This window comes from Corvus brachyrhynchos, unplaced genomic scaffold (genome assembly GCF_000691975.1).
Source record: "Corvus brachyrhynchos isolate BGI_N302 unplaced genomic scaffold, ASM69197v1 scaffold126, whole genome shotgun sequence".
NCBI classification, from domain to species: Eukaryota; Metazoa; Chordata; class Aves; order Passeriformes; family Corvidae; genus Corvus; species Corvus brachyrhynchos.
In genome coordinates, this window is record NW_008239283.1 from 8,837,468 (window position 1) to 8,849,715 (window position 12,248).

The following is a 12,248-nucleotide window of genomic DNA, read 5'->3' on the forward strand; positions in this document are numbered from 1 at the left end:
CATGAGCAGGGGTGTTTTTTCCTTAGGCTTATATGTTTTTCAGAACAATTTGTCACATAGTGCAAACCATTTCAGGTACTTAACAGCATTAGTGATCTGCAATAGAAGCAGGCACAACAGGACACGTAGGTTACATTGTATGCTTCCCAGATTTCCACCTGGATGAGCGTACATCTTAGAAACAGGTTTGCAGCGCAGATTTGCACAACTCTCATTCTGAAGCTCTTGCATGGATATTCTGGATGATTGCCTCAAAACAGCCCACTCCCACCAACATTCCGCACACGACGTCTGTCTGCTCGAGCACTCCCAGCCAGGGAACACGGAAGGAACAGGAACACAATCCAAGCAGGTTACTTACGGAAATCTCTGTGGGCAGTCTCAAACAAAGGTGTCGGCAGAGTGTCCCCAGATGGAGGGATTTCCATGGAGAAAGCAGTGAAGTGGTCCAGTGAAAAGAAGAGCACTATGACCTGTTTAAACTTCAGGATGTGTCCAAGATAAATGCAGGGTATGAATATAAGGTTATTTCTTCTTGTATCCACAGCAGCACTTGTATTCCATGGTAATGTACAGAGAACAAATGGCAAAACAAACTCTTGGCCTCACAGTAACATTGTTCTGTTTGTTGTCCCTGGAGACCTTCAGTTAATCTTCATCTGTGGGTTTGGCCAGAGAAATGTACTGGTGAACCTCCCTTCTCTGATTTCTCTATGCAAACTAAAAGCTTCTTGAGGATTCATTAACTCTTTATTTCATCATTTCGTGTATTTCAGGGTAGTCATTTGCATTTTCTGTACCACCCAGCAGCTTTGTAAGTGCAGAGTTATTGGTGAGGTCTCTTCCCAACTTGCACGTGTTCCAGAGCAGCGGTCCTAAAGAAAGAGCTGGTCCTACAGCGAGGATAGACAGCTAAAACAGGTACACTGGACCTAGCTTGGCCAGACCTAGTCTATCTCAGCCCTAGAGTTTTCCTCCTTTTTTCACATTCCCTATTGGGGAATGGAAAGCAACTCAAAGGATTTGACTACATCAAGCCAACTTACCAAAACTGATCAGTAAGCAGAATTGATGTCATATGTTTTCAAGAGTTCATATTCAGCTAAATGCCTAAAATTAGGTTTAGGCTTTGGTGAATGACAAGCAGCTTCTCCAAAAAGGCAGTCCTCCTGTGAGTGCTGAATATTTCTCAGGCATCCCCAATTTCCACACATGCAAGAATCACTTTGCCATTCATGTCCAGGTTGCAGAGAAATAGGAGCAAGCCAGGCAGGTAGGCCTATGTTTCTAAGGCAAAGTAACCTTGACTTCTTTAACTGAGAAAGAAAACAAGTTTTCACTTGCTTCAGTCTTGCCTTCATAATCTACTGCAAAGCTGAAATCTGCTGCTCCTGAGAGCTGGCATGCAGGAGGACAGAGCCTGACACACGTGGCTGACCGGCCATCCACCCAAGCACCCCATGCCCCATCTCCACAGCACCCAAACATCTCTAATGCACCAGCAGCTTCCCCCTGGTTCAGGCACTGAGCTCTAGAAAATACAATTATTTCAGTCCAAATGCTCAGGTTGCTGAACCACCTGTGGCATGTTAGTTGTGAAATAAGGATGATTGATGAGCAGCGTACGGATCATTTTAGAGGAGATAAACCAGACATTCAAGATGCTTGTGGCAGAATAATTCAGAGGACATGATAAAATGCCATTGCATCCCTTGAGATGAAAGGCCTGATTCTCCTCTCACCTAGGCTCTGCATTGCCTGTGAAGCCAAACCTGCAGTAAAATGGCTAGATAGGAAGAATCTCCTCCTTGGATGTCAGTAGGACTGCACTGGAGTGAGGATATCTGAGTCACAGACCTCAGTAGCCTCTAGCTGCTCAGGAAATCCACCTCATTCCCACAGTGAGGACCCTGCAAATCCTTGGAATATGGGAGCTTCCAGGCTTCCCAGCATAGAGGCAGGAGCCTGGAAGCCCTAAACCAAGCTTCTTGTTTCCACTGCTGCTTCTGGCAGGGAATCCCAGACTTCTGGGATCTTCTACACACCTAGATAGGTCCAAGTCTCTTCATGCCATGTGAACAGCCCTTCAGACTGCAGTAACAAGCATCCAAGCCTCATATGCTGGGTCATGGATATGGAGCCTTCCTCAGAGCAGAGAGAGAAAATGAGGTACCTAAAGGCTGGAATTCAGGCACTAATGGCTGTGAGGTCACCAAGGAGAGGAAAGAAGGGAAGCAAAACAACATGAAGGGAGCTCAATTTGCCATAAAAATCATAGACAGTAATACAAAATCTTTTACAAAGATTCCTTCTGCCTCAGAGTTCATGCACAGGAAGAAATCTGTCAAGACAAACATACCCCAAGAAAAGACCACCTGGGAAATGTTGAGGCAGTTCTGCCCAGTCCCCTCAGCACATTAATGTCAGGTCAGTGAAAACAGGGCTGGACAACACTTCTGCTTATAAAAAGGTCAAGGCTATTTTCAACCAGCTGCACTTGGTATGTGAAGCAGCTCCAGCTCATCACATTTGTCTGCCCATAATGCTCCATCCCTATGGGATTTCAGAATAGCTGCTTTGACCAGAGTCAGTAAAAGCAAATAAATCTGTGTTTTTAAAAAGAGCTGTGTAGGAAACTTGCCATGTGCAAGTCCAGAATAAACAGGAGCCTGCAGAAAAATTGTGTCTGGTGGTTGCCACATAGAAATAAAACCTGGGAATGAATCACATGGGACAACCAAGGAAGGAAGAAATTACCATAGCTGAGACTGAAGAGACTCTCCTCTCCGCAGTCTCACACTGCAGTGGGAACGAGGCTGAGAGGGATTTAGCTACAAGCCTGAGCAGTGAGTGTGAGGCCAGAAGCGGTGCCTCTTGACTTGTCTGGAGGCAGAATCACTGCCAGGTGCTCTCATGACTTTCTATTGTATCCCAGTGCTACCCACAGCCAGGGAGACAAGCAGGAACCAGCTCACCCTGCCTGTCTCCATGTCAGTGAACAAAATAGGGATACAGTGCAGAAAATTGACACCTAGGCACAAACACCTTCCTCAAGCCCCTCATAGCACCAGGGTGGAAGATGGATCATTACTAATAAAAACAGAATGTTTTGCTTTCAAAATGGTCTCAGGGAGTCAGAGTCTGCTGGAGCAAAAAGCCTATTTCATGAGAATTTAGCAGGGGAATAATTTAATGGAGCTCAGATAAAAAGCAGTCACCTGGAACTCAGATTTAGAAGAAATTTTTTTTTTTCCAAATTACTGGTTTGGAGGTTGAATAAGGAATATTCATCTGATTTCACTTTTCTCGCACATTTTCCCTGATGGGTGCACTAATGAACTCTAAACTGTATAGAGAAATGCTTTCAGTCCATCCCCACACCTCCCAAGGAGCAAATTCTTTATTAAAAACTAATGATTCTCTTTTTTGAAATTAGCATCTGCAAGTTTGGGGGCAACTTCAAACCTGGTATAAAAAGGAGCAATTCCCTTTGCAATGATTAGGACTTCCTCCTTCTCACGAAAATCCCGAGGGCCTCTTAACTTGACTGTCTTGATTAAAGACAGGCTTAGCTTCAATTGGGTAATTGCTGTGGTTTGTTACTGCTAGTTACAGCAGAGATTTCCTGTGCTGTATCTTGGCCAGGCAGGGCTGCTTCCCTTGCACCTCAATTCAACCCTCCTCAGGGTGAACTGTTCGAACAATTACAGGTCACATATCATCAAAATACAGATGAATATGTGTACATCCAGACAGTTCATTCTGACAGCATTGGAGGAGGCAGCAGGTGACACACCATGATGAAGTTGTAGTCAAGTAGCTACAAGACCTAGTATGAGGGGAGACTTAGCTGAGGATAAAGCTCAATAACACACATTTTCTTGAAGCCCTTTAGAGGGATTTGGAATCAACTGTCAGTGGATGAGAAGTTAATGTCTTTGCTTGCAGTTAGGACTGTAAAACCTGGGGATGTTCATTTCTGTTTGCTGCCTCACAATCAAATGGTCTCCAGGTGCTTTGTGAGGCTTTTTACAGTGATTTCCTGACTCAAACCAAAGACAGAATTACAAAGACAGCATTTAAAACTGAGCGAGAAGATAGGAAGAACTAGTTTTGGGGTTAATTTTATATCCAGTGGTAACCTCTTTGGCACCATTTATCATACAAGAGATAATTTCCCTGAATTTGCTCCTCAAAAGCTCTTTCTAATTGAATCAAGCAGATTTACATTATACCAACTGATTTTTACTTTAAGCAGGAAGTAGGGATTCACTTAAACCAGTGAAAAATGTGGACTTGCAGGGGAAAGGAATTGAGAAGATTGTCTTTATATAAAGAAATCAGAGAGAGAATGAAATTTCAGCATCATTCAAATATGTCAAAGATTTTAGTTGTTGTAGATAAAAAATCTGCAAACACATCATAAAAGCTTACAATTGAAATAAAACATGTCAAAAACATTTTGACTGACTCAGGCCATATTTTTCATGTTTTCATTCTTTTCGAAATACAGCCAGTTTGTTCTGCCTCAGGATAGGAGGATTTTCTAAATCTCAGACATTCTGGTGAGGTGGAAATGTGCATCTTTAAGTCCCTAAGACTTAAATTTCCAGATCTTCTAGAGAAACTCCACTGCCAGTGCACTTTCCTTCCATTTCTGCACCTCACTAATTGAGCACTGGCCCAGACAAACCACATGCAGTGAGGCAGGAAATTGCCAGTGAGTGGTAACACTTGTTTACCCTGCCTCAGCTGCCTCTTCAGTGAATGTAGCTCATTTTCCAGTTAGCCAAGGTCGAGCTCTGGAGTTGTGTTTACTGTTACGGAAGGGCAGGGCAAAAAGGGTGGCTATTTGCCACCTGCATGGGCCAGATATGCCCCACCTGTGCACCCTATCCAGCCCTCCCTCGCTGGAGCAGACTCTAAGATACCTCAGCTATGTGCTGGCTGCCAAAGCCACTGAATTTGCAGTCAAGGCCACCCAAAAAAACTGCCTGTGTGACAGATACCATGACTGCTGGACACAGTGGATTCAGGTGGTTTTAAATGGGGAAGGAGCCCAACTCATTTGAGCTTAAAGCTCAAAGGCAACCATGCCAGAGCAGAGCCATGGCTTGCTAAATTCTGCTCTACAGCCGCGCTATTGGAGTACTTGGTCACTTGCCCTTTACAACAGATCCTGATGGTAGAGAGATTTTCCTGATGTTGGTCAGCCCCATTCACACAGAATAGAAGACTCTGGTCATGCAAATGAAAGCTATGGCAGATGCATTGGGTGGCTGCCTGAGGCAGTTGGTTTTCATGTGCAAGCCAACAAGGGGCAGCAGGTCTAGCCAAATGGCAGGATGGCCAGACATAGCTTAGATGACACAGTAACCAGCTCCTCTCCTCCATCTGAGGCTGGATAGATGGCCTGGAGAGAGGCAGGTCTACATCACTTAACACCGTGCTGCACGACAAGTCACAAAGGGCTTTCTTAGGCAAGAACCGTTGAAGGCACCAGGCTCCCTGCCTGCTTACAGGTAAGGAAAAACCTTTGAGACCACTGGCTTGGACTGCACAGCTGTATCCGCCAATAAAAGCTGTGTGTGCAGCACCTTCTGCTCTACCCTGGCAGGCAGCAAGGATGAAAGTAATTTGACATGTGATGAACCAAGGTGAGCCAGAAATGGGAAGGCAAATGAAAGCCAAAACCAAGACAAAGGTCGGGCTTACACAAAGCACCAGAGCCAAGCACCTGCCCCAAAGGATATGATATGAAAAGTCACTCCTAGCACTGAGTTGTCCATGAAATAAATACTCTTTGGCTTCAGGGCATGCAACAGAAGCTCAATGAATCTTTTGCTCCCAGCATGAAAACCCTTTGAGCCCTCTGGTCTGACCTCCCCCGTGTCCCCCGCCAATAAAAGCTGTGTGTGCAGCACCTTCTGCTCTACCCTGGCAGGCAGCAAGGATGAAAGTAATTTGACATGTGATGAACCAAGGTGAGCCAGAAATGGGAAGGCAAATGAAAGCCAAAACCAAGACAAAGGTCGGGCTTACACAAAGCACCAGAGCCAAGCACCTGCCCCAAAGGATATGATATGAAAAGTCACTCCTAGCACTGAGTTGTCCATGAAATAAATACTCTTTGGCTTCAGGGCATGCAACAGAAGCTCAATGAATCTTTTGCTCCCAGCATGAAGCTGGAGAGTGCCTGTCCTCTGAGTCACTCCAGAACCATGGTGATGGGCTATCAGCTGACAGATGGATTTGCCTCTCTGTTCTTCAGTATGTGAAAGGCCATTGATCCACAGATTCTCGTTCCCTGGTCTTTTTCCCTTCCATCAGCTGTGGAAGCCTCTATGCTCATTCTAGCCCTGCTGGGTAAGGTAATCAGCCCTGCATTTCGCCACTGGTAACAAGGTACAGTTGCAGTGTCTTTCAGCAGCAATCCAGCAGCCCACCTAAAATGAGCTACTGATTCCATTTGACTTCCCAAGAAATAAACAAGCAGATATCAAAGTCATGCCCATCTGTCATTGACTGCAGAAAATATGAGGTAAGAGTGTCTGGAGACACAGGTCTCCAGGACAAGGCAAACCAGGCTGCTATACCCATCCTATCATTATTAGGAGAACCATTTGACTAAGCAACTAAAGAAGGTGCAGGCCCTGCTCAGGGAAATGGGTATTCCTGCAAATTTGATCAGGCCTGAGAAGCCAGATCATGGCTGAATCCATCCCTATTGGTTGAAAAGGAGGCTGTTTCTACCATAGGATCTGAAGTTGCTCTGTTAAGAACTGATTTATGAGGAATCTTCCATTCTGGCAAACATACAAGGCCTAACATTTAAAATGTCTGAGAGGCCATCACAAACCCATCTCTTGAAACACTCTCATGGCCCTTCAGGCAAGGAGCAGTCAGCCTGAGCTGACTTACTGTCATCTTGCTAGCCATAAAAAAAAAGAAAGGACCAGAGATAAAAAGGCCAACAATAATGTAATGCACGTCACCACCTTCAATTAATGCTGCACTGAATCTGGCACCACCATTTCTCTCCTTTTGCTTGAAAATTGGAATGATAGCACTTTGCAACCAAATTTCATGAGTTTACAAAACAGCAGTCAGATGGGAGGGTGGCTTGAAAGAAAAACACAGGGCAGTGACTCCTATCTGAGATGGGCCAGGCTCAGGACCACAGCATTTTCTGCTGTGCAGCCATTCACATAGAACAGCTGTCCCTAGTCAGGCATGAGCAACACATTGCATGGAGCATTCAAACTGAGTTAGGAGTGGTCTTGGTTCAGAAGAGGACAGCAAGGGACTCTCCAGATATTAAAGGAGCAGAAAGGATCATATTTAACATGTCTGTCTAGATATTCAACTGAACAGATTCTCCTTGGAGCCAACAGGAATTACAGTCCTGATATAAGGAAAGGAGTGATTCTCAGATCAACCACAAGCATAAATCCATCTAGTTTCCACAGAGAGGCATGATGGGCATCTTTTGGCTGACCCAGACTCCTTTAGCTGCACTTAGAAAACAAGAAAAACAAAAGTTCTGAGTTGGAAGCAGTGCAAGTGTGAGCAGCCACCATCGCTGGTCTGAACCAGTGCAGTTTGGAAAGAGTCATGTGGAGTAATAAGCATGTCCTTGACATGAGTACTCATGAAATTTTAGCCCAGAAATATCTCACTGATTTCTTCCAACTTTTTAAAGCAACATTGTCAAGAGAATGTAAAAATAAAACTGGTTGCCCTACATTTTTGGTACTGCTTGAGAGCATCCAGCCCAAAGCAGTGTTTGTCACTGTATCACACACAAAGGCACAAAGCCACTTCCCTGGTCTTCCTCACTTCTCCTATACCTGGTCACAAGGCAGACCAGGACTGAGGGATGAAGACAAGGCACAGCTGAGGGAGCCTCGGTCTGACACAGGAGCAAGTCCTCAACCTCACACAACACGATTTCTCTTTCAGACGCCATTCACCCACTGGCTGTGCCTCATACTCCAGAAATGTTTCCCCACCATTCTGCCTTCCAAATTCCCTAAGACATCCATACAGAAAACACCCCACCAGATTTTGAACACCCCCCCAGCCATTTTTTTTCTTTTTCAGCTGCCTGCCAGCCCCAGCAGAGCAGAGCTGCCCATTTGCAGAAATCAGCACTCTAATCCATTGACCTTTTCAACATTGTACAGGATTGTCTATTTCTTATCACCATAACCTATTTTAAGTAATCTTCTAGATGTTCAGTTCATTCTTCTCCTTGCCTAAGGAAATATAAAAATTTACACCTATTGTAAAAGCATGAATAAAAGCTGATTGAGGAAAGTAGAGACAATAATGTGCCCATAATACTAACAAGCTCACTTGCACTGTATTTCTCTTTAAAGGAAGATTTGTCTGATTATCAACAGGGTGTTGATTTAGACTGCTGCTAAAATTACCACTGTAAAAGTAAACCCACTTTTATTGCATTAGTACAGAGAACAGTTTAAACTTTTATGTCTGTTGCTAGGGGGTGACCAATCTCTTAATTATCAAGCCAAAAAGGGTTCTGTGGCAAGAGATGATATATTTAGTGCATTTGGGATATTTTTTGAGGAGGTTAAAATTTACAAAATAAAAATCAACAGACCTTTTTTAGAATAAAAATCAGCGAAGTTGGTGACAGAATCAGGTATAGAATTCATGCCATTCTTAGATCAGGCTGTTTGACAAAGCCAAGTGAGGGCAATGCTCTAGAATGTAAGATTCACATTAACTTTCCAGCTGTGAACAGACTTATCATGTGACTGCTGTTATCTTTTGGGTTTGGTAAATGTTTTTTTGTGCTGATATTGTGCAATTTTTCTAAATATAACGGTGAGAGTATGAACTACATGCCCTACTAAGAGCCAGTCACCTTCAGTGATAACTATATGCATTTTGGTTACTCTTTACACAGTTCTCAGGTGACCTGATAGTCGAGATGTAGAACACAAGTTTTCTTTGGCAGCAATGTCACCCTCCTCACATTCATGCATCCCTAATCTCAGTTCTCTAATGGGTAATCATGAACAGCAAAGGAGGAGAAAGAAGAAAGTTCATGTGCATTCTGCAAGGTCTTTGCTGTGTACACTATCCTAAGAAATAAGCCAGGAAGAAAACATTTTATATGAGCAAGCAGAGAGTTGCTTGGATCTCCCAGCATCCAGGCGCCATCAATTTCTGCTAAGTGGAAAACATTAAAACTGGAAATGCATCTGGAGATATTCCTCCTTTGGTTTCAGCACACTCTGTATTGCTTCAGCCCTTGCTCAGTGTTCCAACTGTTCAACAAGAACAGCAAGATCTGCTCTGGCCATTGTGAACACGGTGGCTTTGGGACTGTTTTTCCCTCATTCAGCTAAAATCAGAGTGGCTGGACTGTGGGCTTTTCAATCCCACATAGCTCACAAACAGCTCAGCTGCAGCTCCTCTCCAGGGCTATACCCTAGTCAGCAAGGACAGGGAGTTGGCAGCAGGGCAAGAGGGCAACATGAAAAATACCAGTTGGAACCACTTTTGTGGATCATTTACAGAAAACACATATAAAAATGAAAAGCACATTTAGCTGAAGAACATTTCATCAGTCAGAAAGTCACTTGAATGCACTGATGAGGAGCACTTTGGAGAGCACTCAGGATCCAGCTCTTTTCAGTACAGCTTCATTATGAGATTTGCATAGACTTGCTTTCCAGTTGGGTGATGTTGCTGTGTAGGAGCATTGGTTTGAGTGACTGATAACCCTGGTGGTGCAGCCTGGGTGGGAAGGCTGCATGCTTGAAATGGGCATCACAGGGACTGCCTTTCAGACTGCCATTATAGACCAGACCTTCCCTGAGAGAAACTCATTGGCTAAAACATTTCCAGTAAGATCATGCAGATTTAATGACTGATCAGAGAGATTGCTAAGATAACTCCCTCACCAAAGTAACAGACTGTATAAAAGAGAGAAAATCCTGTAATTCAGCCCATTTCAGTGCACGAGAGGTGGCACACAAGAGGAAAATCAGGATATTAAGGTACCTTGGCTTCAGTTCTCAGCTTTGTCTTATTTTCCTGTCACGATGGGCAAATGACTTGACCTCCCATAACGTCAGTGCCTCAGTTTTGGAATGGGGAAGATTCTGCTGCCTTGATTACTTGGCTTTTAAGCAATTTGAGTGAGCATCCCTGTGGGGGTTTGTACCTAGCTAAAGAAGTGAGGGCTTTGGAGGATCAATGCCACGTTTGTCCCTGCTGGGTCCCTCGTGGATTGCTCAGGCGGTGCTCTGCCAGCACCTAGGCGTGCACACAGTCTCACCTTGGCAGGTGGTTGTGAACAGCCGCTCACACACACCCGCAGTGTGTGCATGAACTGGGGACAAGGAGGCAAGAGGGGCTCTCTGCATGCAATTCCGAGGCGTTTAACAGCAACACCCCGAAGGGAAGACAGGCAAGAAAGAACAACAACTGAAGGCCCGCGCCCATTTTATCCTGAAAACGCCCAAAGGCGGGCAGAGCATCCAAAACCAACGTCTGAGGGCCAGGGGGCAGAGGCAAGGTTGAATGGCATAACAGGGGCCAATGGGAAAAGGGATTGGAGGGGGAGAGGGCCAGTGGCCAGCAGAATCTAGACAAAGGGAGAACTTTCTAGCACAGTGTTGTAAGGAGAGACCACTTTTAAGGCAACTTGAGGGGTGTAAAGTGAACTTAGCCACCGCAACACCTAACACATGCTCTTTGTGGCTGTTTTGAGGGGAAAAGCTCCATCCTTTATTTACTATTGTAAACACCACTAATTAATAATCACTGGAAGTTTTTCATTGAATCTCTATAGTTCAAGAGGGGTGTTCTCATTCCCAGGCCACAGAAATTAATAGAACAGACTGAATTCCTCATGCCTTCATCAAAGGACTTCAGCTGGGACATTGGCTGTCAAGGTTAAAGGTTTTCCACAACCCTTCGAAGGCACTGGCATTGCCTGTGGAGTCTTCAGTCCAAACAAAAGAGCAAAGACCCTTCAGGTCTTTTGGGACTTAGAGCAAAAGAAATCTTGCTTTGAATTGAGAAAATCTTTAAAGAAGGGACTTCAGACCTATAGTGATAAAGGAAATAAAAAACATCTACACTGACAGCTCCAGTTAGGAGCAAACAGGCACAAAAGACTTTGAAAAACAACCAGCCTTTCATCTTCAATAGCAAGCTCAACAGCTCTGCACCAGCTGCTCTGTAAACAGTATAGCAAGGGAAAGAAAATCATTGGCAGCAAATGCATTAAACATGGCAATGTCTTCAGATGACATATTTTGTAAATTTCCACCTTAGAAGTTATGCCATTTCTTAAATCTGAAGGATTACCTGCTGTATAGCAGCAGAGACATTCTGCCAGGCAGCTGGGCAGCTTCATTACCCTTCTTTCTTGCCAAACTTCTCATAATGCAGGTAGGCAGTTTGGCTAAGGTGGGATGTCAGGTGACTTGGGTTCATCTCCTGAGTCTGCTTTACATTTTCTGAGGGACCTTCAATAAAGCACTTCATCTTTGGGACCTATTTTCACCTGGAAAAGAAAAGTAATTATTCCTTTGTCTTAAAGCAGTCAGCGCTTTATAACGGTCATGTGCAACCTTTTGACTGTGGATCCATGAGAACTTTTTCAGGAGACAGGTAGACACCACTTGGGAAACTAAAATCTGTTAATAGAGTGATTTTTCCCATCTCTGGACCACATAGGAATAGCCCAGGAGCACCCAAACGTGCACATCACAGGCTGAACTTACTCCAAAGTGAAAGCTCCTAAACATCAAATAAGGGAAACTTCAGCTTAGACTTGGTGTAAATTGGACTTAATTTAATTAAGTCATGTCGTGTGAAATATAAACCACTCTAAGCAGGGGGTTAAAAGAAAGCACTTGGAATCGCTATACAGTATTTTAGATGCTGAAACAGTTACATATGCTCAGCATCTATGTAGATGTATGGGGAGGGATTGCATCCTCTCATCGGTTTGGTTATTGGGATCTATTAAAACTGAAGTGTCACTTTCTCTTCACGCTGGAATCTATTGGGATTCTGGTCACTTAAACTTCCTCAACCTTATTTTGCTGACAGAAGAATAAGAATGCCAGGCATTTCCAGAGTGCACCAAGGCTTAACAGTAACACGATATATTTAACATATCTATACTGTTTAAAAACCACTACAGGTTCTTTAAGTAACTGACTGCCTTTGCAGGGAAGCAGCTGAAGATTGTTCCT

General features: G+C 44.1%; 1 protein-coding gene across 2 annotated transcripts in view; it reads right to left on the bottom strand.

Annotated features, from left to right (window-relative positions):
- Positions 1-11,416, bottom strand: part of SLC15A2 (solute carrier family 15 member 2) — a 73,192-nt gene extending 61,776 nt beyond the window's left edge. The window contains exon 1 of one of the 2 annotated variants that reach the window (XM_017740191.1): positions 11,353-11,416. In XM_017740191.1, the coding sequence (XP_017595680.1) occupies positions 11,353-11,401 (49 nt within the window). In that variant the 5' untranslated portion in view covers positions 11,402-11,416. Of the gene's footprint in view, positions 1-361; positions 543-11,352 lie in introns of those variants that run through there. The other variant, XM_017740188.1, reaches the window with a different exon arrangement.
- Between the last annotated feature and the right edge of the window lie 832 nt (positions 11,417-12,248).